Here is a 26,659-nt window from a genome sequence, read left to right as displayed (position 1 = left end):
GCGGGGTCACATCGTAAGTGACGCACATCCGGCATCGTTAGTGGTGTTGTAGCGTGTGACAGCTACGTGCGATTGCGATTGAACGTAAAACCGTTCATCGCATACACGTCGTTCATTTCCATAAAATTGCACGTCGGGTTGTTCAATGTTCCCGAGGTACCACACATCGCAGTGTGTGACACCCCGGGAACGATGAACAGATCTTACCTGCGTGCCGTGGCTCCCGCCGGCAATGCGGAAGGAAGGAGGTGGGCAGGATGTTTACGTCCCGCTCATCTCCGCCCCTCCGCTTCTATTGACTGGCTGCCGCGTAACGTCGCTGTGACGCCGAACGTCCCTCCCACTCCAGGAAGTGGATGTTCGCCGCCCACATCGAGGTCATATGGAAGGGTAAGTGCGTGTGACCGCAATTAATCGTTTGTGCGACACAGTCAACAAATTGAACGTGCCGCACATACGATGGGGGCGGGTACGATCGCATACGATATCGTATGCGTAATTGCAAGGTGTAAAGCAGGCTTAACACCGAGCCAGCGTCATTACTGCACTGACAGCAGGGTTATAGCACAGCTCAGCTATGCTTTGCACAGATCTGATATGCATGCAGGAGGTAGCATGGTCATGTTTAATGGATTACCCATCACACTAAATACTTGATGTGGATATATATTTTTTAAAAAAGTAACCTTATGATTTATTTTTTTTTACAAAATCTTGTGTATGCGCATTGCAATAACTGAGTACAATGATTAGTCTATTACACTACTTTTCTGTCTCTCCTTTCTGTGTCCTTTCTATCTCCACTTTCTTCCCCTCTCTCTTCTTTCTGCCTGCTATACCTCTCTGAAGCTGGGACGCATACATCCGGCTTCACAGTGCGCATAACCGGAAGTGTCGGGACTTCTGATTATGTGCACTGAGCCTAAACTTGGCGTCGGAGGCAGTGACAATGTACAGGTACACGTGTCCATGTCGATGACCCTGGGCGTTTTATAGCATGTTAGCAGACTAGTCGGGGGAAATAACGCCCTTGTGACTAGTCCCTGCGCTCATTAGCATATTATAAAGGATCTTTAAGAATACTTTTTCTATAGATCCCTTTATCTATGCTAGTGTATACAGTAATGGTTAGGTAGGGATTAGAAATATGCATCCAGAACTGCCCATGTTTCTGGCTGCATTTTACAACAGACAGGTTCCCTTTAATTTAATTAAATTTTTCACTTTGCAGAAAGTAGTAAAATGCCTTTAAACATTCTCTCTCTCATTATTCTGGTATTTGGCAAATATAAATAATTTTGGTTCCTAAGTGACCTAAAACGGGAAAGGTTTATTCTCATTTCATGTCAGATAGTGAGAAAAACATTACATGTGTCTTTTTAGATAGTGTATGTAAACTTCTGGTTTCAACTGTATATGTCCCCCATCCTAGGCTTCTTTCACGTATACAGTATATGTCCCCTTCTCGGTATCTATGTCCCCAGTCCTGGTCCCATCCTGGTATATATGTCTCTCATACTGATATACATCTCCCCTATGCTGCTGCTGTTGTTTAACACAGTAACACATCCCCGACATTCTACTCACCTTCCTCCGCTCCTCCTGCCACCCTTCTACAGACAGTGCAAGATTTGGCAGCTTACATCGACGTGCGCTCCATGGTGCATGATGTAATTGCCATATGTCCTCATTCAGGGGCACACTGACCGTCTCTGATTGGCCAACACAGTATATTGCAGTGTAGGGACTGGAGTGGTCTCTGCACTGCAATACACTTTATCTGAATGTGCGTCCTCAGATGCACATCCAGCTGAAGCAGGCGCTGGGATAATTCCAGGTGTGCTGGGACTTGTGCAGACATGTCTCAATAATGATTTTAAATTGTGAAACAATATATTATGACATACTCAAAGAGACAAGATCTTCAGTTATGTAACCGCAATGTTCTCCCTTTCAACATTATAGGTCAGATACTCATCCAGATGGCTGATAACTGCAAAAATGCAAGTTCTGGACTTCAGATAGTGGTAAGGAATTGTAAATATAATGTTTCTACTATACAACCTTTATAATTTTTTTTAATACATTCATAAATTATCTGAGTGGCAAATATTTCAGAAGAACCAAATATAACAATGGTATTGAGCCTGCTTATTGCATTGAAGTATTCGATCTTGTGGCTTGATATCTGGAGAACTCAGCACAGAGAGATGGGTGGAAGCACGCCATAATTAAAGAGCCAAGAGGGGAAGAAGCTCATCCAGCTTATTTATCCAACAAGTCCAGATTCAGATAAAACATAACCTTTATTCTCAACGTAGAAGCAAGCCACCATGTGAATACACGACAGTATGTTTTCATTAAGCGGTCAGCAACAGACTACGCGTTTCGGCATCTTAATACACCTTCATCATAGTCTAGGTCAGTGATGGCTAACCTATGACACACGTGTCAGAAGTGACTCACCGAGCCATTTTTGCTGACGCGCGGCAGGGGCAGGCAGCTGTATCTCAATCTATAAGACAAGGTGCGGCCGCTGTTGATTTAACTAGAACTGAATGTGCAGCTAAACTGTTCTAAAATGACCGGCCTGGGTGGGCCGCACATGCAGTTCTAGTTAAATCGCCAGTGGCCTCGGCGTGTCTTATAGATCGGGATGCGGCCGCAGGTAATTTGTGTTCTGTACCTTTAATCAGGGTCCAGAGTGAGGCATGCTTACGTAACACGCCTCTCTCTAACCCAGGGGACTTAAACACGTGGACTGCGGGCCGCATGCGACCCCTGAGCTTCCTGTGACCCACTGGCCCCCTGACGATTGCAGCCCTATACCGGGGGCCACAGCCATTTGCGCTTTACTTCAGATTTTTTATTTCCTCTGCTGCGCACAGGAAATCTGCAAAGCTTCACCAAAGCCAACCGCCGGCCAATCAGAGGCCAGCAGGTGACGTTGTTGTATGATGGGGCCTGCCAGCCGCAAGACACAGAAAAGGTGGACACACAAATTTTATGTGGCAGAATCAACAAGTGGGACACAATTGTGAAGTTGAACAAAATGTATTGCTTATTTATTTGCTTATTTGAAACATTTATAAAAAATAATATACTGAAAATTGGGGCGTGCAATAATATTCGTCCCCTTTAAGTTAATACTTTGTAGCGCCACCTTTTGCTGCGATTACAGCTGCAAGTCGCTTGTGGTATGTGTCTATCAGTTTTGCACATCGAGAGACTGAAATTCTCGCCCATTCTTCCTTTGCAAATAGCTGGAGCTGAGTAAGGTTGGATGGAGGCGTTTGTGAACAGCAGTTTTCAGCTCTTTCCACAGATTCTCGATTGGATTCAGGTCTGGACTTTGACTTGACCATTCTAACACCTGAATACATTTATTTGTGAACCATTCCATTGTAGATTTTTCTTTATGTTTGGAATCATTGTCTTGTTGGAAGACAAATCTCCGTCACAGTCTCAGGTCTTTTACAGACTCCAACAGGTTTTCTTCAAGAATGGTCCTGTATTTGGCTCCATCCATCTTCCCATCAATTTTAACCATCTTCCCTGTCCCTGCTGAAGAAAAGCAGGCCCAAATCATGATGCTACCACCATCATGTTTGACAGTGGGGATGGTGTGTTCAGGGTGATGAGCTGTGTTGTTTTACGCCAAACATATCGTTTGGCATTGTGCCCAAATAGTTCGATTTTGGAGTAATCTGACCAGAGCACCTTCTTCCACGTTTGGTGTGTCTCCCAGGTGGCTTGTGGAAAACTTTAAACTACACTTTTTATGGATATCTTTGAGAAATGGCTTTCTTCTTGCCACTCTCAAATAAAGGCCAGATTTGTGCAGTGTACGACTGATTGTTGTCCTATGGAAAGACTCTCCCACCTCAGCTGTATATTTCTGCAGTTCATCCAGAGTGATCATGGGCCTCTTGGCTGCATCTCTGATCAGTCTTGTCCGTGTTTGAGATGAAACTTTTGAGGGACGGCCGAGTCTTGGTAGATTTGCAGTGGTATGATACTCCTTCCATTTCAATATGATCGCTTGCACAGTGCTTCTTGGAATGTTTAAATTTGTGGAAATCTTTTTGTAACCAAATCCGGCTTTCAACTTCTCCACAACAGTATCACGGACCTGCCTGTCGTGTTCCTTGGTCTTCATGATGCTCTCTGTGCTTTAAACAGAACACGGAGACTATCACAGAGAAGGTGCATTTATACGGAGACTTCATTACACACAGGGGGCTTATATTATCATCATTAGTCATTTAGGACAACATTGGATCATTCAGAGATCCTCAATTAACTTCTGGAGTGAGTTTGCTGCACTGAAAGTAAAGGGGACGAATAATATTGCACGCCCCCATTTTCAGTTATTTATTTTTTAAAAAAGTTTTAGCAACAAATTTTGTTCAACTTCACAATTGTGTCCCACTTGTTGTTTATTCTTCACCATAACATTCATATTTTTATGTTTGAAGCCTGAAATGTGGGAAAAGGTTGAAAAATTCAAGGGGGCTGAATACTTTTGCAATGCACTATATCTCTTCTCTCCCTCCCTCCAGCAGTCATTATTTCCTCTCCCCTGCTCCCCCAGCAGTCATTATCAGATAACGTTTTGTTCTTAGAGCTACAAATATCACAAAATGATAGATTTTTCAAGAAGTGACACACCATCCGAGTTATGCTGTTTTTTTTACGAATTTTGACATACCAAGCTCAAAAGGTTGTCCATCACTGGTCTAGGTGATGATGAAGGCAAATTAAGACACCGAAACACGTAGTCTGTTGCTGACCGCTCACTGAAAACATATTCTCGTATATTCACGTTTCCCCAAAAATAAGATCTACCCACAAGAAAAGCCCTAGTAGGATTTTGTTGTTTTTTTTTTTTTTGAGCATGCTTAAAATATAAACCCTACTCCAAAAAGTTACCCTAGTTGCAGTTCCATAAGGAAGTGTCCAAGCAACTATAAGAAGTTAAGGAATACAGCAGGACTCTTCATCAAAGAAAGCAGACATCCCTAAAAGAAAGCAGACCCACCCCAAAACAGAAATCGCACTCACCCAAGCCCAAATAATCACAGCTGGCAAGTGCCGATGGTGAATGGGCTCTCACACAGAGATCTGCATTGCTGCCAGGTCCTCACTGTTCCAGCTGCATTGCACTGCAGCTCTTACAAACAGATTGTGTACCAGTATCACTCCACAAATGTGATACTGCTTCCAGTCACTAGGGGGAGCCAACCGCTGTAGAACACAGGGCGATGCACATTTGTATGTGAGAGCCCATTCACTTGCCAACTCTAATTGTTTGGGCTTTGATAAGTGCAATTCTTCTGGGGGTGTCTGCTTTCTTTTGGGGGTAAACTTAGCAATACATAGAGAATAATACATTTAAGCAGGTAATTGAAACCTTTGTAAAAATGGTCTGTACCCACCACTATAGGACTGGTTCTGTACCATGAGAATAGCAGATCAGATAAGATTAATGCAAAATGTTGATGTTCCAGAATGTGATGACAGGATTAGATCTGAATAAATGTGGATTGTTGTTCAGAGCAAAAAATAAGACCCTGTCTTATTTTCGAGGAAACATGGTACTTTCCATGGAGAAAACTAGCTGCCATCAAACAACCTTGGCAGTAACTTATCTCCAGGAAGAAGAAAAGTATCAAGCATGAAAAATCCAGCACGTTATTTCTTTGTACCATAGCATCATCTGCGGGAGAAGAGTCGGAATTCATTAGATGATAGGCCAGTTCACCAAAATAATTTTAACCCATTCACGACCATGGAAGGAAAGATCCGTCCTTGTGCCCTGGGCCTTAACGACCAAGGACGGATCTTTCCGTCATGGCGGAATCGCGGCACCGGAGCCTCCGGTGACTGCGATCGGTTAACATAAACCGCAGATTCGGGGAGGAGGGGACCTGTACCTCACTGCAGGAGGGGTGGTGCCTCCTCCCCGGACCTACGGAGGCTGTGATTGGCTGACGAACGCCGCTCAACCAATCACAGCCACTGTAATGTTCCAGCCACTTAAAGTGACTGAAACATTGAAATCCAGCCCTGGCCAGTGCAGCTATAGCACTGGCCATTGGCTGGAGCTGGGTGACCTCACTGGATCACCCTCCCCCAGCTCCAATAACTCTGATTGGAGAGATCGGCCTTGTGACCGATTTCTCCAATCACAGTGTACCTGTTGCCGGTGACCGCCCCCGTCATCGTCCCTGCAGCACGCCAGCACAGTGAGTGTACACAGTGCAATGGCAGGGCGACAAGCTCCGGTCCCATGCTGTTATGAGACCGGAGCATGGGACCCGGAAATTGCCGCGCTGCCATTGCACTGTATGAAACCGGCCTCCCGATCCGCCGCTGCCGCTGCCCTCCGCCGCGATCTGCCACCCGCATCCCCACCCCTCGTATCTGCTGCCCGCACCCTCATCCCCACACCTCCCGATCCGCCGCTGCCCTCCGCCGCGATCTGCCACCCGCACCCTCACCCCCACACCTCCCGATCCGCCGCCGCTGCCCTCCGCCGCGATCTGCCACCCGCACCCTCACCCCCACACCTCCCGATCCGCCGCCGCTGCCCTCCACCGCGATCTGCCACCCGCACCCTCACCCCCACACCTCCCAATCCGCTGCCCTCCGCCGCGATCTGCCACCCGCACCCCCACCCCTCGTATCTGCTGCCCGCACACTCACCCCCACACCTCCCGATCCGCCGCTGCCCTCCGCCGCGATCTGCCACCCGCACCCCCACCCCCACACCTCCCGATCCGCCGCTGCCGCCCTCCATCTGCCACAGTGCCACCGGTCCCCCCTGATCTGCTGCCCGGCCCCTTTCCCTCGTGATCGGCTGCTCGTCCCCTCACCGCCGTGATGTGCGCTCCCTCCCCTGTCATCGCCGTGATGTGCGCTCCCTCCCCTGTCACCGCCGTGATGTGCGCTCCCTCCCCTGTCACCGCCGTGATGTGCGCTCCCTCCCCTGTCACCGCCGTGATGTGCGCTCCCTCCCCTGTCACCGCCGTGATGTGCGCTCCCTCCCCTGTCACCGCCGTGATGTGCGCTCCCTCCCCTGTCACCGCCGTGATGTGCGCTCCCTCCCCTGTCACCGCCATGATGTGCGCTCCCTCCCCTGTCACCGCCGTGATGTGCGCTCCCTCCCCTGTCACCGCCGTGATGTGCGCTCCCTCCCCTGTCACCGCCGTGATGTGCGCTCCCTCCCCTGTCACCGCCGTGATGTGCGCTCCCTCCCCTGTCACCGCCGTGATGTGCGCTCCCTCACCTGTCACCGCCGTGATGTGCGCTCCCTCACCTGTCACCGCCGTGATGTGCGCTCCCTCACCTGTCACCGCCGTGATGTGCGCTCCCTCACCTGTCACCGCCGTGATGTGCGCTCCCTCACCTGTCACCGCCGTGATCTGTGCTTCTCACCTGTCACCGCCGTGATCTGTGCTCCCTCCCCTGTCACCCCCGTGATGTGCGCTCCCTCCCCTGTCACCCCCGTGATCTGTGCTCCCTCACCTGTCACCCCTGTGATCTGTGCTCCCTCACCTGTCACCCCGTGATCTGTGCTCCCTCACCTGTCACCCCTGTGATCTGCTGTCCGCTCTCCCTCACCTCTCACCCCCGTGATCTGTGCTCTGCTCACCTGTCTCCTCCGTGATCTGCGCTGCGCTCCCTCCCCCACCTCTCACCCTCCCCGATCTGCTGCCTCCTTCATCTCCTGTGATCCAGCTGCTTAGATCCATCCTGTAGGGTAACTATCCCCAATCTTACCTCCCACTCCCCTTCCCACCCATCCCCCCCTCCCCCCATCCTCTGCCGCTCCTGCATCCACTGCGCCCTCTCCCATCCACCCCCACCCTATCCCAGCCGCCGTCTCACAATCACAGATGCTCCCCTTATATGCCGCTGCCCCTCCATCTGCTGCCCCCCCCATCTGCCGCTGTTTTTTTTTTCTATGCCATGGGGGTCTAGTTTCCAAAATGGGGTCACATGTGGGGGAGCTCTACTGTTTCGGCACCTCAGGGGGTCTCCAAACAGCATGGAATACGCTAATTATCCCAGACAATTTTGCGTTTGAAACGTCAAATGACGCTCCTTGCTTTCCGAGCCCTGCTGTGCGCCCAAACATTTGATTTCCACCACATATGAGGTATCTGCGTACTCAGGAGAAATTGCACAATACATTTTATGGTGCAATTTTTCCTGATACCCTTGTGAAAAAAAAAGCTACCTGGTTGAAGTAACAATTTTGTGGTAAAAAAATTTTTTTTTATTTTCACAGCTCAACTCTATTAACTTTTGTGAAGCCCCCAGAGGCTCAAAGTGCTCAATAAACATGAGGGGTCTAGTTTCCAAAATGGGGTCACATGTGGGGGAGCTCCACTGTTTCGGCACCTCAAGGGGTCTCCAAACGCAACATCGAATATGCTAATTATCCCAGACAATTTTGCGTTTGAAACGTCAAATGACGCTCCTTGCCTTCCGAGCCCTGCTGTGCGCCCAAACATTTTATTTCCACCACATATGAGGTGTCTGTGTACTCAGGAGAAATTGCACAATACATTTTATGGTGCAATTTTTCCTGATACCCTTGTGAAAAAAAAGCTACCTGGTTGAAGTAACAATTTTGTGGTAAAAAAATTTTTTTTTATTTTCACAGCTCAACTCTATTAACTTTTGTGAAGCCCCCAGAGGCTCAAAGTGCTCAATAAACATCTAGATAAATTCCATGAGGGGTCTAGTTTCCAAAATGGGGTCACATGTGGGGGAGCTCCACTGTTTCGGCACCTCAGGGGCTCTCCAAACGAAACATGGTGCGGCTAACGATTCCAGCTAATTTTCTGTTCAAAAAAGTCAAATGGCGCTCCTTCGCTTCCGAGTCCTGCCATGCGCCCAAACAGTGGTTTTTCGCCACATATGAGGTATCTGCGTGTTCAGTAGAAATTGCCCAACAAATTTTGGGGGTTCATTTAATCCTGCTACCCTTGTGAATATGCAATATTTGAGGCTAAATTAACATTTTTGTTGCAAAAAGTAAAATGTTCATTTTTTCCTTCCACATTGCTTTAGTTACTGTGAAGCACCTGAAGGGTTAATAACCTTCTTGAATGTGGTTTTGAGTAGCCTGAGGGGTGCCGATTTTGGAATGGTGTCACTTTTGGGTGTTCTGTGTCATGTAGACCTTTCAAAATTGCTTCAAATGTGATGTGGTCCCTAAAAAAAGTGGCTTTGTAAATTTTGTTGTAAAAATGAGAAATTGCTCATAAACTTTGAACCCCTATAACTTCCTTAAATTTTTATTTTTTTTTCCCAAAATTGTTCTGATGTAAAGTAGACATGTGGGAAATGTTATTTATTAATTATTTTGTGTCATATGTCTCGTTGGTTTTAGAGCATAAAAATTCAAAGTTTGAAAATTACAAAATTTTCAAAATTTTCACGAAATTTCCGTTTTTTTTCACAAAGAAACGCAAAAAATATCGGCCTAAATTTACCACTAACATGAAGCCCAATATGTCACGAAAAAACAATCTCAGAATCACCGGGATCCGCTGAAGCGTTCCAGAGTTATAACCTCATAAAGTGACACTGGTCAGAATTGCAAAAAATGGCCTGGTCTTTAGGGTCAAAATAGGCTTGGGGCTGAAGGGGTTAAATAGAAACTGTCACCTGCAGAAATGCCATTTCCATGCAGATATCGGGGTAATCTGCAGATGAAGGGAATTTTGTTACTTACCGTAAATTCCTTTTCTTCTAGCTCTTATTGGGAGACCCAGACGATTGGGGTATAGCTACTGCCCTCCGGAGGCCACACAAAGCACTACACTAAAAAGTGCAAGGCCCCTCCCCTTCTGGCTATACCCCCCCCGTGGTATCACGGGTTCTCCAGTTTTAGTGCCAAAGCAAGAAGGAGGAAGCCAATAACTGGTTTAAACAAATTAACTCCGAATAACGTCGGAGAACTGAAAAACCGTTCAACATGAACAACATGTGTACCCGCAAACAACAAAAAAATCCCGAAGGACAACAGGGCGGGTGCTGGGTCTCCCAATAAGAGCTAGAAGAAAAGGAATTTACGGTAAGTAACAAAATTCCCTTCTTCTTCAGCGCTCTATTGGGAGACCCAGACGATTGGGACGTCCAAAAGCTGTCCCTGGGTGGGTAAAGAGAAACCTCATGTTAGAGCTGCAAAACAGCCCTCCCCTACGGGGATGTCACTGCCGCCTGCAGGACTCTTCTACCTAAGCTGGCATCCGCCGAAGCATAGGTATGCACCTGATAATGTTTGGTGAAAGTGTGCAGACTCGACCAGGTAGCTGCCTGGCACACCTGTTGAGCCGAAGCCTGGTGTCGCAAAGCCCAGGACGCACCCACAGCTCTGGTTGAGTGGGCTTTCAGCCCTGAAGGAACCGGAAGCCCAGCAGAACGGTAGGCTTCCAGAATTGGTTCTTTGATCCATCGAGCCAGGGTGGCTTTAGAAGCCTGCGACCCCTTGCGCTGGCCAGCGACAAGGACAAAAAGTGCATCTGAACGGCGGATAGGCGCCGTGCGAGAAATATAGATTCTGAGTGCTCTCACCAGATCTAGCAAACGTAAGTCTTTCTCATACCGGTGAACCGGCTGAGGACAAAAGGAAGGCAAGGATATATCCTGATTAAGATGAAACGAGGATACGACCTTAGGGAGAAACTCCGGAATGGGGCGCAGCACTACCTTGTCCTGGTGGAACACCAGGAAGGGAGCCTTGGATGACAGAGCTGCCAGCTCAGACACTCGCCGAAGCGATGTGATCGCAACAAGAAACGCCACTTTCTGTGACAGGCGAGAAAAGGAAACGTCCTTTAGAGGCTCGAAGGGCGGCTTTTGCAGAGCAACTAGTACTCTGTTCAGATCCCATGGATCTAACGGCCGCTTGTACGGGGGCACAATATGACAGACCCCCTGTAGGAACGTGCGCACCTTAGGAAGACGTGCTAGACGCTTCTGAAAAAACACAGATAGTGCCGAGACTTGCCCTTTAAGGGAGCTGAGCGACAAGCCCTTTTCCAACCCCGATTGCAGGAAGGAAAGAAAGGTGGGCAATGCAAATGGCCAAGGGGATACTCTCTGTGCAGAGCACCAGGATAAGAAAATCTTCCCAGTTCTGTGGTAGATCTTAGCAGACGTTGACTTCCTAGCTTGTCTCATTGTGGCTACGACTCCTTGAGATAATCCTGCGGACGCTAGGATCCAGGACTCAATGGCCACACAGTCAGGTTCAGGGCCGCAGAATTCTGATGGAAAAACGGCCCTTGGGACAGTAAGTCTGGTCGGTCTGGCAGTGACCACGGTCGACCGACCGTGAGATGCCACAGATCCGGATACCACGATCTCCTCGGCCAGTCTGGGGCGACGAGTATGACGCGGCTGCAATCGGATCTGATCTTGCGTAACACTCTGGGCAAGAGTGCCAGAGGTGGGAAGACGTATGGGAGCCGGAACTGCGACCAATCTTGAACTAATGCGTCTGCCGCCAGAGCTCTTTGATCGCGCGACCTCGCCATGAATGCCGGGACCTTGTTGTTGTGCCGGGACGCCATTAGGTCGACGTCCGGCACTCCCCATCGGCGACAGATTTCCTGAAACACGTCCGGGTGAAGGGACCACTCCCCTGCGTCCATGCCCTGGCGACTGAGGAAGTCTGCTTCCCAATTTTCTACGCCTGGGATGTGAACCGCGGATATGGTGGATGCTGTGTCCTCCACCCACATTAGAATGCGCCGGACTTCTTGGAATGCTTGCCGACTGCGCGTCCCTCCTTGGCGGTTGATGTATGCCACCGCTGTGGAGTTGTCCGACTGGATTCGGATCTGCTTTCCTTCCAGCCACTGTTGGAAGGCCAGTAGGGCAAGATACACTGCCCTGATTTCCAGAACATTGATCTGAAGGGTGGACTCCTGCGGAGTCCACGTCCCCTGGGCCCTGTGGTGGAGAAACACTGCTCCCCACCCTGACAGACTCGCATCTGTCGTGACCACTGCCCAGGATGGGGGCAGGAAGGATCTTCCCTGAGACAATGAGGTGGGAAGGAGCCACCATTGTAGAGAGTCCTTGGCCGTCTGGGAAAGAGAGACTTTCCTGTCCAGGGACGTTGACTTCCCGTCCCATTGGCGGAGAATGTCCCATTGAAGTGGGCGCAGATGAAACTGCGCAAAGGGAACTGCTTCCATGGCTGCCACCATCTTCCCGAGGAAGTGCATGAGGCGCCGTAAGGGGTGCGACTGGCCTTGAAGGAGGGATTGCACCCCTGTCTGTAGGGACCGCTGCTTGTTCAGCGGAAGCTTCACTCTCGCTGCTCGAGTATGAAACTCCATGCCAAGATACGTTAGCGACTGTGACGGTGACAGATTCGACTTTGGAAAGTTGATGATCCATCCGAACGTCTGTAGAGTCTCCAGCGTAGCATGTAGACTGAGTTGGCATGCCTCTTGAGAGGGTGCCTTGACAAGTAGATCGTCTAGGTAAGGGATCACCGAGTGTCCCTGAGAATGCAAGACTGCTACCACCGCCGCCATGACCTTGGTGAAGACCCGGGGGGCTGTCGCCAGACCGAATGGCAGAGCTACGAACTGAAGATGGTCGTTTCCTATCACAAAACGTAGAAAACGTTGATGTTCTGTAGCAATTGGCACGTGGAGATAAGCATCTTTGATGTCTATTGAGGCAAGGAAGTCTCCTTGAGACATTGAGGCAACGACAGAGCGGAGGGTTTCCATCCGGAACCGTCTGGCGTGCACATGTTTGTTGAGCAGCTTTAGATCCAGAACAGGACGGAACGAGCCGTCCTTTTTTGGAACCACAAAGAGATTGGAGTAAAACCCTCGCCCTTGTTCCTGAGGCGGTACAGGAACCACTACTCCTTCCGCTCTTAGGGAGTCCACCGCCTGCAGCAGGGCATCTGCTCGGTCTGGATGTGGGGAGGTTCTGAAGAACCGAGCTGGAGGACGAGAACTGAACTCGATTCTGTACCCGCGAGACAAAATGTTTGTCACCCACCGGTCTTTGACCTGTGACATCCAAATGTCGGAAAAGCGGGAGAGCCTGCCCCCGACCGGAGATGCGGAGGGGGGGGGCTGGAAGTCATGAGGTAGCCGCTTTGGAAGCGGTTCCTCCATTTGCTTTCTTGGGGCGTGCGTGAGCCCGCCAGGAATCTGAGACTCTTTGCGTCCTCTGAGTCCCTTTGGACGAGGAGAATTGTGTCTTGCCCGAACCTCGAAAGGACTGAAACCTCTGCTGCCATTTTTTCTGCTGAGGTTTGCTTGATCTGGGCTGGGGTAAGGAAGAGTCTTTACCCTTGGACTGTTTAATGATGTCAGCCAATGGCTCGCCAAACAGTCTATCTCTAGATAAAGGCAAGCTGGTTAAACATTTTTTGGAACCAGCATCTGCTTTCCAGTCCTTTAACCACAAGGCTCTGCGCAAAACTACCGAATTGGCGGACGCCATTGAGGTGCGGCTGGTAGATTCTAGGACCGCATTGATAGCGTAAGACGCAAACGCAGACATCTGCGAGGTAAGGGACGCCACTTGCGGCACCGCTGGATGTATGACAGCATCCACTTTTGCTAAACCAGCTTGGAGTGCCCATACGGCTGCGAATGCTGGAGCAAACGACGCGCCGATAGCTTCATAGACAGATTTTAACCAAAGGTCCATCTGTCTGTCATTGGCATCCTTAAGTGAAGCGCCATCCTCCACTGCAACTATGGATCTAGCTGCAAGTTTGGAAATCGGGGGGTCTACTTTTGGACACTGGGTCCAGCGCTTGACCACATCAGGGGGGAAAGGAAAACGTGTATCCTTAGAACGTTTAGAGAAACGCCTTTCTGGATGAGCGTCGTGTTTCTGGATTGACTCTCTGAAGTCAGAGTGATCCAAGAAAGCACTCAATTTACGCTTGGGATAGAGGAAACGAAACTTCTCCTGCTCTGCAGCTGCCTCCTCTGCAGAAGGAGCTGGGGGAGAAATATCCAACAGTCTATTAATGGCTGAGATAAGATCGTTTACCATGGCGTCCCCATCCGGGGTATCCAGATTGAGAGGGGTTCCAGGATAAGACTCCTGATCACTCTCTTCAGACGCATCACAGGGCGACTGATTGCGCTGAGACCCTGAGCAGTGTGATGACGTTGAGTGTCTTTCCCAGCGAGCTCGCTTAGGGTGGCTGGGGCTATCATCTGAGTCATAATACTCAGCCTGGGAAGCCGGGGACCCCCTTGCAGTCTGGATTAATTCCAACTGAGGGGGATTAGAGGACAGAGACCTCGCCGTGTCCATAGACTGAGCCCCAGTCATGGATTGCAAAGTTTCAAGGATTTTTGCCATAGTCACAGACATTCCATCAGCAAAAACTGCAAAGTCTGTCCCTGACACCGGGGCAGGACTTACAAGCGTCTCAGCCTGGGTCACTACCCCTCCGGACTCCGGCTGGCGAAGCAGCACCGGATCTGAGCATTGCACACAATGGGGGTCTTTGGAACCTGCTGGTAGAGCAGCCCCACATGCAGCACACGCAGTGTACACAGCCCTAGCCTTGGCAGCCTTGCGTTTTGTGGATGACATGTTGCTGCCTCCTCAGAGCGATCTGGGGTATCCAGCCAGGAAGCGACCTCACAGCGCAAGAAATAAATAAATATATATATCTGGTGACACAGTACACCAATACACACTGAGGCACTAGAGGGGCCAGCTGAAATGCCGCTTAACTCCCGCTTAAGAGCGGGTGTGTGGTCTCCAAAAGCCCCCTAGTCCAGGTCTCCCAGAGCCTTGCGTCCTTCCTCTAGCCAGACTGCATGTAATGGCTGCCGGCGTCCTGGGAGAGGAGGGGGGGCGGGCCCTGGGCGTTCCTGGCTAAGAGCGGGAAGCCTGCTTCCCTCTGTGCCTAGTGAGAGGGCTGGAGCATGTAAATCAGGCTCCAGCCCTCGTCGCTGCTGCGAAACAGCGTCTCTCCCCTACCCTGATTGACAGGGTGGGGGCGGGAACGAAGCGGAGCTAGGCCGCAAAAAACCGGGGACTGGATTTATAAACGCCGCCGCCGTAAAAGCGCGGTCGGCGTGTCCCCGGCGCACTACAAGTCACAGCAGCGCCGCCGGTCCAGTGGGGGTCGGCGCTGCGTTCCCACAACACAAAAGTCCCCCAGTAAACTGCAGGAACACCAACTCAATCGTTACGGTCCCCGGCGCACTACAACACCCAGCCAGCCCGGAGTGTGTCTGTGCCTGCCGGGGACACAGAGTACCTGTATGATGCAGGGCCTTGTCCCTGATTGTACTCCTGCTCCGTATCCATCAGGTGCTATGGGTCTGTGGATGGAGCCCGGCGTCAGAGCTTAGAGGCCGGCAGGATCCCACTTCCACAGAGCCCTACAAGGGGATGTGGAAGGAAAACAGCATGTGGGGCTCCAGCCCCTGTACCAGCAATAGGTACCTCAACCTTACAACACCATCCACGGGTGAGAAGGGAGCATGCTGGGGGCCCTATATGGGCCCTCTTTTCTTCCATCCGAAATAGTCAGCAGCTACTGCTGACTAAAATCTGTGGAGCTATGCGTGGATGTCTGACCTCCTTCGCACAAAGCTTGAAAACTGGAGAACCCGTGATACCACGGGGGGGTATAGCCAGAAGGGGAGGGGCCTTGCACTTTTTAGTGTAGTGCTTTGTGTGGCCTCCGGAGGGCAGTAGCTATACCCCAATCGTCTGGGTCTCCCAATAGAGCGCTGAAGAAAAATAGAATTTCAGTCTTGCCTGGCTGCTTTACTGGAGCAATGACTTTATAGTCCCCTACACCCTCTGTCAGTCTGTAGCAGCAGGAAGAATAGCCAGTTGGTGTAAAATGTCTACACACCCCTGTAAAGATGACAAGTATTTGTCATGTAATAAAATCTTACCAAGAAGAATATTTTAAAAACTTTTTCTGCTCTTAATGTCACCCATAACCTGTATAAATCCATTGAGTGTAGTCAGTACACAGCTGCTATTATTTACAGTGCTCCTCATGAACCCCATATAAAGTTTAAAGGGAATCTGTCAGCAGGTTTTTGCTCTGTAAGCTGAAGCCAGCATGCTGCAAGGGTTAACCCAGAGAATGTAGGGATGCCTGTTTTGTGAAGGTCCGATCTGCTGTTTATTTGCTATGCTTCTTTAAGCAGCAGGACCCTTTATCATTGCTGGACTACAATGTCACGCACATGGCAGTCCGGCATGCCCCCTCCCCTGATTGGCACCTCACTGCCAATGTACAATCTCTCTTGAGAGCCTGGTGGGCGGGGACAGCTCCCTGGGCTCAACTACGTGACTAAAGCTAAAAATTCTGATTGTATGAGAACGGCTGCAGCCAGTAATCTAAGTGATACATCATTGGATTCAGGGTCTCTTTGCTTACATTATACTGCTCTCAGATGAAATAGCAAAAATCTGTTGACAGATTCACTTTAACTGTTCTACTGTAGTAGTTTTTTTTTTATACATCTGCTATAAATTAATTTTCTGCTACAGTAAGGCAGCCCAACAGGAGTACCACCATATCTGAAGGTAAATAGTATTTCTGAAGGTGACAGGTTCCCTTTAATGCGCATGGGGGCATTGAGGAAACAACTTTCTACCTGTATTTTTGTTATGTATTATATCTTAATAATTTTAAAACTATGGACAAATGATCGTCACTTCTTTAACTCATTTATTAAAAATCCACAGACTTTTGAGCCACAGTAATTTGTGAATGTTTTATAGGTTCAGACATTACACAGTGAGATTATCCAACAAATGGGAAAGAATACAAAGCTGGACATGCAGTTTATACGAGTGAGTAAGATTTATAATATACTGTATATATCCTGAATTTACATTCTGTAAATGTCCTTCCAGAAATTTCATGTACCGGTATTTACCCCAAAGTGTTCTGAATATGCAACCACTACTGGACAACCCCATATTAATGGATGCAGGGAGATGGAAAAAAAAAATCGATATTCACTTCACAAACTGGTGCTAAATTGTTTCTTCCGGCTCAGACAAAATATGAATACTGTAGCCAATCAGCGGTTTGTGATGCCCCCACTAGATGTTGATGCCAGGAGACTGGTAGTGGACGCATAATTGAGTTTGGAGGGAGGTATAGATTTTTTTCATTAGCTCCTTTGGACTGTTAATAAGGGGTTATCCAGTATTGTGCAACCCCATCCCAGGGTGATTTTCCGTTTTTCGTTTTTGTCTTTTTGCTCCGCCTTCTTCCGAGAGCTGTAACTTTTTTATTTTTCCATCAATCTTGCCATATGAAGGCTTGCTTTTTTGCAAGATGAGATGTACTTGTAAAAAAAAACCAAACAAACATAGGTTTTACCATACAGTATGCTGGAAAACGGCAAAAAAATTCCAAGTGAGGAAAAATTGCAAAAAAAGTGTGTTTGCACGATTGTTTTTTGGGATATTTTATTCGCCATGTTCACTATATGGCAAAACTGAAGTGTCTGTGTGATGCCTCAGATCGGTATGAGTTCGTAGAGACCAAACATGTATTGTTTTACTTTTATCTAAGGGGTTAAAAAAAAATCAGAAGTTTGTCCAAAAAAGTGGCACATTTTTTGTGCCATTTTCCGCAACCCGAAGCATTCTCATTTTTCAGGATATGGTGGTCAGTGACGACATATCTTTTGCGTCCTGAGCTCACATTTGTAATGGTACCATTTTTGCGCAGATGCTACGCTTTGATTGCCTTTTATTGCATTTTGCGCAAAATTTACGACGACCTAAAAGCATAATTTTGGCGTTTGGAATTTTTTTGCCGCTACCCCCGTTTACTGATCAGAATAATTAATTTTCTACTTTGATAAATAGGACATTTCTGAATGTGGCAATGCCAAATGTGTGTATATTTTTTATTTTATTTAACACTTTAATTTTCAATAGAGGGAATGGGGGGGGGATTTGAACGTTTAGGTTTTTTTATATTTAAAACATTTTTTAAAACTTTTTTTATTTTACTGGTCCCCAAGGGGGTTATAAGGATCAGCAGTCTGATCGCTCATTAATTTCTCCAGATCAGAGCCGCACAGCTCAGATCCGCCGAAATGCTCGTCTTCTGTTACAGCCTCTGCTCTGTCGGCTGTAACAGGAAGTGAGTGACGATAGCGACAGGAGTCATCACATGACCCTGTGCTACTATGGCAACCATCGGCTCCCTGTAATCACGTCACGGGGCCTCCGATGGTGGCAGGTAAGTGTGTGTTACCTGCTGCAGGCATTTAAATCATGTTATCACATTTTGACACTGCGATCTAAGGGGTTAACAGGTGCGGGTGGATCGTGGATCCACCTGAGCCTGTGTGGCACACGTCTGCTGTACAAATCAGCAGACTTACAGGGATCTCTGCTGGCTCACCGCAGCAGCCAGCGGTGATTACCCCTTCGTCATTTAGGAGGTACCGGTACGTCTTCGGTCGTGAAAGGGTTAAATGGAATCTATTAGCAGAATATAGAGACATTGCTGCAATCAGAGTTTATATGTCACTTACTGAGCTGCTTCCTGCAGTTTTGATAAAATTAATGCTGGAGATTATTACTAAAGAACTAGTAAATCCGCTGCCATGTAGTCCAACCAGACCCCCACCGCTGTGGCTTTCTGCCTATGCACCGTGTACACAAAAAGCTCAATCAGTGGAATGGGAGAGATTATACAGAGCTGGTGGCTTTGCAGCAGATAAAAAAAGTGATTTTATCAAACCTACTAGTAATCAGAATCAGGGTATCTGCCCCTACAATTCCCTGATCTCAGATGAGGTAACAAAAACCCGGTGACAGATTCCATTTAAAGGTATTTTTCCAATTTAGACATTGGCTATTTAGAAAGATCACTTGACAATAAGCAGATCATATTATCTTCCTGCTCTGTTCCTCAAAGATTAGCCGTAATTAGTGGGTCACTTGACAGCATATATTTCCTTGCAGCGCCCCCAAAGGGGAAAATAAGCATTACACAGTGCCCATTCTATAATTGTTTATGTATAATGCAAGAAGGATCGGTCCTCTAAAGTCAGTCTTCAGGTTACCACCACACACAAGAGATATAGCTTTTGTGTTCAGAATTTCAATAACACAAACAATTCCCTAAAGGGATTGTGAGGGTAGGCCTGGGCTATGGGCCGTTTGTCCAAATGTAATCAGATGATCTGTGTATGTAAATAATCAAAATATAGATGTCGTTGCATACTTATCTGTGTGTCTATATGACAATCGCAGAGACTCCATAATATGATTCTTTCTAAGATGTGTGTACAGTAAGGTGTTAATGGAGATAACAAAGCCAGAATGCACAAAGAACAAAGAGGGATTGAAAGAGAATTTATCATCATGATTTTCTCACGAGCTGGCATGAGGGATGTGAGATGTGGGATGTTCACTCCTTGTTGTTGCTTCTGTGTCGCCAGGGGTTAAGGGGATACCCAGAACCGGGCCAAGGGGTTGCTTCTGGAAAGGGGATCACGGTGTCGTGGCCCGGTCCGTGCTCCCTGGTTCCACAATAAAAAGGGGGGTTATGTTCGTGACGCCACCCGTGGAATGTGATCAGAGATGACCACCGCTGCTGCAGAACCTCCGGGGTGATGGAAGGCAGCTTGAGATGGGACGGCTCCCCACGGGTAGAGCCTTTTCCCCGGGGCAGTGTGTTAGTCTATGGGGGGAGTGCAGGACACGAGCACAATAAACAGGCAGACTCACGGTTTTGCAGTTTCTTTGTCCTTTACTGTAGATGGCATTCAGCAGAGTACTGTCCACGGAGTCTGTGAGGGGTTCAGGGCTTCTCCCACCCAGCCGGGCCGTTTTGGCTTCCTTGCCTGCACTGTGTGTCTGTGGCCCCGCTGCTGAGTGAACTATGCAGCTGGCTCTGTGCTCCTCGGTACCGACCTGACAGGCAACTCGAGTCCTTACTAGTATGTTCCTGAACTCTGCGTTTGTTGCTTGTGTCTGTGGTACAGGTGAAAGATCTGGAATCTTCACTTCTCTGGTGGTAACTGTGCAGCATGTAACCTGCAGTCTCGGATCCAGCATCCGTTCTGTGTGCTCCACTGGGGATGAGCTCAGCAATGCTCTGCCTCCCAGGAATGTTCTCTGTGTAATCTGTCTCCTTTCCTCAGACCCTCAGCTAGGCCTGGAATTGGTCAGTGGATCCTGAGGTGAGCTAAAGCCAGCTTCCAACCTGCAGAGATCTTGTCTCCTCAGTGCTCTGCACTGAACTTCCAAACTGAAACTACTTCTGACCATTTCCTCCCCCCCAGCAGAATGTACAGGGAAGCAGCTTGGTCTCCCCCTTCTGGCCAGGAGGTCTTGGTGTTGTGTGTGGGGAGTTAACCCTTTGTGTTGTTACTGTGGCAACCCTGGGGTGCCACATTCCCCCTTAGTGAAGAACAGTACTCCGGGACTGTGAAACAAACAAACAAGTTATCACAACAATTGTATATATACAGAGTCTCAAAAGGAAAAAATACAAAAACCTTAAAGCTCAAAAAGAGTCCAAAATGTTCAAAAATATGTAAGTGGTCATACAGTATAGTCTCTGTAGGTACTGGGCTTTTGGTCTTAACGTTGCAATTAAATAAACATTTCAATCAACAAACACTTCTTAAAGGTGTCTCTACTCTGGTCATAAGTGCAGTAGGCCTCACGGCCCTCGGGCCACCAACAATGTGATCAAGTTGTAACTCTCCGTGCTGCCACCTTACACCACTCTTCTCTCACCTTTTCTGTACAATAAACTGTTACGGTTTTTCATATAAACATTATAACATATGTACATTTTATATGCAATTCCACATTAGTCTTTATATCTTGCTGGTATCTGACCCTGAGTACTACGCTGTGACCTGCGTACTGCTGGTGTACTGGGTGTACTTAGCATAATGGTGTGGGTGGAAGTGTACCTATTTGGTGTTTCTGGTACTTGTGAGGATGGGGGGCTGACTGTAGGACTGGCAAGCTCACTGGGACCAGGAATCTGTTCTTCCTCTACGGTTTCAACTTCCAGTTCTTCTTGTCTTGAGACTTCTTGTGGTATGGGTTCTGATTGTGGTTCCACCACTTGAGGGAAGGCGATCATTGGGACTACTACTGCTCCATAGTAATTTGGCCATGTTTTTGGGAAATCTCCTAAGACTGTATGGAATACATCTTCTTCCTTCTTGACAGGTTGTACCTGTATGGGTAAGGTGACTTCTGGTGTCTTCAGGGTTTCAGGACACGGTTTGAGTTGATCTCTTGACACGACAGCTGATGTCCTTCCTTCATCCTTACTGATTAGACACACTTTGGGATTATCCATACTGGATGGTAAGACTGTATATGGGGTGGTTTCCCACTGATTATCCAATTTGTTTGTGCGCCGTTTCCTCTTGAGAACTTGGTCACCAGGTTGCAATGGGGTTGCTAGAGCATGCTGGTTGAAGTTTCTCTCCTGTCTTCCCCTAGCTTGTTGGAGACTTTTCTCTACGCACTCTTGTACTTGGCGATACTGCTGCTGACGTAGGGTATCCCAATTGGATTCTTGAACTTCTGCATCTGGCTTCAGAATTCCCATATCTAAATCAATTGGCAGTTTACCGGGCCTTGCACGCATGAGGTAAGCGGGGGTGCAGTTTGTAGAACTCACCGGGACATGATTGTACAAGTCCACCAAGTCTGGCAATTTCTCTGGCCATTGATTTCTTTGTGACTCTGGTAAGGTCTTCAACAGGTCAATCACAATATGGTTCATCTTCTCACATAAGCCATTTGTTTGGGGATGGTATGCTGTTGTGCGGATCTTTTTACAGCCATACATGTTGCAGAATTCTTGGAAAATCTGTGATTCAAAAGCTGGACCTTGATCTGCAAGGACTTGTTCTGGGTAACCATGGGGTCTGCAAAAGTACGTCTGGAATGCTTTAGCTGCTGTTCTAGCTGTAAGGTCTTTCACGGGTACCACCACTAAGAAGCGTGAGTAATGGTCCACGATGGTTAAGGCATAGACATAGCCGGACCGGCTTGGTGACAACTTGACGTGGTCTAATGCGACTAGCTCGAGTGGTTGCTTGGTTACTATGGACTGGAGTGGAGCTCTCTGGTTCTGTTGATCCTTTCTTCTGAGGTTGCACGGTCCGCATTTTCTACACCAATCTTCAATTGATTTTCTCATGCCAACCCAGTAGAATCTTTCTCTTAAGAGCACTTCCAACTTTTTCCAACCAAAATGACCAGCACCGTTGTGGTAAGCTTCCAGAACCATCTTGACATCTCTCTTGGGCACGATGATCTGCCAGACCAACTCATGTGTTTTTGGAGTGGTGTGCCTTCTACAGAGCTTCCCTTGGTACAGGAACAATTTACCTCTCTCCTTCCAGAGATGTTGCGTCTCAGCTGGGGCATTCTGATTAGGGTAAGCACCTTGTTGTGTAAGCAGTTCTTTCACTAGCTTCACAGCTGGATCGCTGTCTTGTGTGTCAGCCCATCCGTGGTGTGCTAATGGGTTGAGAGTTGCCTGCTGTTGTTTTTGGTAGACACTCGGTTGATACTGTCCCACCTTAGGACGGTGAAAGGCCGGCAGCTCAATTTCTTCCAGACCCTCCGGTTCCTCTTCCACGTTCCCCGAGTGTGGCATCCGGGATAAGGCATCTGCATTCCCATTCTTGTGGCCTGCCCTGTACTTGATGACAAAGTTGTAGTTTGACAGTCGGGCTATCCACCGCTGTTCCAGTGCACCTAGTTTTGCAGAGTCCAGGTGGGTCAACGGATTGTTGTCAGTAAAGATGGTAAATTCTGCAGCTGCCAGGTAGTGTTTGAAACGCTCTGTTACAGCCCAAACTACTGCCAGTAGTTCTAACTTGAAGGAGCTGTAATTCTCTGGGTTTCTTTCTGTAGGCCGGAGCTTCCTGCTTGCAAAGGCAATAACTTTCTCCTTGCCTTCCTGCCTTTGAGACAATACTGCTCCCAGTCCCACGTTGCTGGCATCCGTGTACAAAATGAAGGGTTGATGGTAATCTGGATATGCCAGGATCTCTTCTCCTGTCAGTGCCCACTTCAACTTCTTAAAGGACTCTTCTCTCTCATCACTCCACTGGAAAGGAGGATTTCGGGCTGCAGACTTCTTTGACTGTCCTACCAGGATGTCTTGTAGGGGAGCTGCTAGCTTCGTGAACCCTTTTATAAATCTTCTATAGTAGCCTACCAGTCCCAGGAATTGCCTCACCTCTTTCACGCTGGTGGGTCTCGGCCAATCTCTGATCACGGTAACTTTTTCAGGATCTGGTGCTACCCCTTCTGAGCTCACGACATGTCCCAGGTACTGTACCCTTGGCTTTAGAAGGTGACACTTGGATGGCTTGATTTTCATGCCGTATCCGGATAAGGCTTCAAACACTTCTGCCAGGTCTTGTAGATGCTGTTCATAGGTCTTGGAGTAGACTATGACGTCATCCAGGTACAGGAGGACAGTTTCAAAGTTCTTATGTCCTAGGCAGCACTCCATCAGTCGCTGGAAGGTTCCAGGTGCATTGCAGAGTCCAAATGGCATACAATTGAACTCACAGAGGCCCATCGGCGTGGTGAACGCTGTCTTCTCCTTGTCAGCCTCTGCCACAGGAACTTGCCAATACCCACTAGTCAGATCTAGGGTGGAAAAGTAAGTAGCGGATTTTAATGCAGCCAATGACTCCTCTATCCTAGGTAATGGGTATGCATCCTTGTGTGTAATGCGGTTGATCCGTCTGTAGTCTACGCACATCCTCATGGTCCCATCCTTTTTCTTAACTAGCACTAGTGGGGCTGCCCAGGGGCTACAACTGTCTCTTATTACCCCTGCTTCTTTCATTTCTTTGAGCATGTCTTTGGCGCATTGGTAGTGAGCCGGTGGTACTGGTCTATACCTCTCCTTTATGGGTGGATGGTTACCTGTGGGTATAGTGTGCTCTACCCCTTTGATCTGCCCAAAGTCTAATGGGTGTTTGCTGAATATTTGTTCATATTCTTTCACTACCCTGTATACTCCATGCTTTTGATGGGAGGGTGTAGAATCGGTACCTACATGTAGCTTTTGGCACCAATCCTCCAGCTTTCCCTCTGAGCCATTGTCTTCCGCCTGACTTGACGGCTTCAAGGGCTCAACGGTGGTGATGGCGTTGTTATCAACCGTATATAGCTTAGCCATGGTAGCATACTTTGGTAGGGTGACCTCATCTTCCCCACAATTTAGAAGGCGTATTGGCACTCTTCCCCTGTGTACCTCAACTATTCCTCTGGCCGTCAGTACAGTGGGCCTACTGTCTGAGTACACGGGTTCTACCAGGGCCTGATAGTCTCGCCCTCTGATGCCTATTGCAGCTCTACACCAGACCAGCATTTCCGTTTTGGGAGGAATTACAATAGGTATTGGGTCACTTACCCTTGCACTGCCAATTTCACCTCCTGACATTTCTACCTGCTGCTTCAGCATCAAGGCTTTAATTTCCTTCTGCAGGAGTCTCTGTTGCCCAGGTTTGGCAGTCTCGACGATCTGCTGCAAGACAGTAATTACCTCTGCAAAACAATTTTCAATTACATTCATTCCTAGCAGCATAGTTGGTTCACGTTCTCGTCGGTCAACATCAACAATGATAATACCCTGATTCTGCAATTCTACTCTCCCAATCTTAATGGTCATTTCTCTGAAACCAACCTGTGGTACTAATTCACCATTGCTAGCCCATATATTCAATGCAACATTAGATGGACCACTGCTAACGTCTGAATCAGCCCAGTACCTCTTATAAAGGACATGCGGAATTGATGATATTTGGGAACCAGTGTCCAGCAAGGCGTTGAGCGGAATGCCATCCAGCACGATGGGGATGACTGGACGTCCCCCCACATACTTGTCGTGCCAGGGTGAAGGACCTTGAGAGTTCATTCCTGAGGAGCGGCCCGCCTCCCCAGGGAATCCCCATTTAAAGCACATTCACGGGCAAAGTGACCTGGCTCCTTGCAACGGCGGCAAATGGGCTGTCCATCCGGCTGGTAGCGGTCGCTGGGTCGTCCTCTCGTCGCTTGGTATCTCCTAGGCCTCATCCACGGGACATCCTCCTTGCTGGTCGCCATCTCAATCTTAGGTGCAGACTTGGATCCACGCAGCTCCTGGACGATTCTAGCCATGGAAGCAACAGTGTCTGTCAGGGCATCAAGCCTTTGATGGAGAGCCTCATTAGTGATCGGCTCCAGGTGGTTAGCAGCAGCCGCTGACATGGCCGATGTCACCGGTACTACTGGCTGCTGGGGTGCCACTGTAAGGTGTTGAACAGAGTCTATATCCTGCGGCTCCTCCACCTGCTGGAGGCGGATGGCTCTATCCTTTAGCTGGGCAAATGTTAGTCCTGGATCCTGGATCACCATCATGCTCAGTTGTCCCCGGTGGGAAGGGGATGAGAGTCCATCCAGGAATTGGTCTATCAGCAGCTTATCTGCTCCAGGGGCTAAGGCAGGTTCTGCTAATTTAAGTGCTCTGAGCGCCTCCTGTAAGTTTAAGGCAAAGTCTCTTGCGCTCTCTCTAGGTTTTTGCTTGCATCCAAAGAACCTCATTTTAGCTCGGCTGCCAGCAGTGGATTCAAAAGCTGCTTTTAGTCCAGCTACTATATGCTCTACAGTGTCCTTTGCATCGTCCGGCCAGGATGTAGCCTCCCGCTGGGCATTGCCAGTTAACTGTCCCATAAGCATACCAACACGCTGGGTTTCTGTCAGGGGGTACATGCTGTAGTAGATTTTTAGCTTTCCGATAAAGTCAGTAAGTGTGTTGGGCTCACCTGAATACTGCGGCAGCCACACTGCACCCGGGGTGTACGGCATCAGGAACGGCATGATAGGTGCCGCTGCCCCTCCGGGTACAACAGCGTCTCCCTGCTGCGACATCTTTGCGCCCCCTTAGTTAATTTCACCAGTCTTCTTGACAGCAAGCCTGGGACACTTTTCTGCGTTTTCGTTCGGGTCGCAGCACCGAGCGCACCTCCTCCGCAAGCAGTGGGCGGAGTCTTAGTTTAGGCGCGCTGTTCTCCCGCGCGTAGCAGCTAATGGCGTGATTAAAGATGGCGCCTGGAAAATTTTACCAATGATGTTTTTGGATTTTTCCAGGTATCTTTGCAAAGTTTAAAGTCCGTTCTTTGTTGCAACAATTCACAGTGCAAGTCTTTTATGCGATGCAATAAGTCTTTACAGGCGCACGTCACCCGGGTTGCAGCCGGGTCCAGTCCGCATCCTGTTCGTGACGCCAAAGTTGTGTCGCCAGGGGTTAAGGGGATACCCAGAACCGGGCCAAGGGCTTGCTTCTGGAAAGGGGATCACGGTGTCGTGGCCCGGTCCGTGCTCCCTGGTTCCACAATAAAAAGGGGGGTTATGTTCGTGACGCCACCCGTGGAATGTGATCAGAGATGACCACCGCTGCTGCAGAACCTCCGGGGTGATGGAAGGCAGCTTGAGATGGGACGGCTCCCCACGGGTAGAGCCTTTTCCCCGGGGCAGTGTGTTAGTCTATGGGGGGAGTGCAGGACACGAGCACAATAAACAGGCAGACTCACGGTTTTGCAGTTTCTTTGTCCTTTACTGTAGATGGCATTCAGCAGAG

At 48.6% G+C, this 26,659-nt stretch overlaps 1 protein-coding gene across 1 annotated transcript in view; it reads left to right on the top strand.

Moving 5' to 3' along the window:
* BAIAP2L2 (BAR/IMD domain containing adaptor protein 2 like 2) overlaps positions 1–26,659 on the top strand; it is a 125,155-nt gene that overhangs the window by 54,062 nt on the left and 44,434 nt on the right. The window contains exons 4-5 of the mRNA XM_075320865.1: positions 1,966–2,027; positions 16,783–16,854. Of these exons, the coding sequence (XP_075176980.1) occupies positions 1,966–2,027; positions 16,783–16,854 (134 nt within the window). The remainder of the gene's footprint in view (positions 1–1,965; positions 2,028–16,782; positions 16,855–26,659) is intronic.

The sequence above is a fragment of the Anomaloglossus baeobatrachus genome, chromosome 8 (assembly GCF_048569485.1).
Source record: "Anomaloglossus baeobatrachus isolate aAnoBae1 chromosome 8, aAnoBae1.hap1, whole genome shotgun sequence".
NCBI classification, from domain to species: Eukaryota; Metazoa; Chordata; class Amphibia; order Anura; family Aromobatidae; genus Anomaloglossus; species Anomaloglossus baeobatrachus.
Note: the sequence above shows the minus strand (reverse complement) of the source record. Positions and strands in the feature narration are given on the sequence as shown.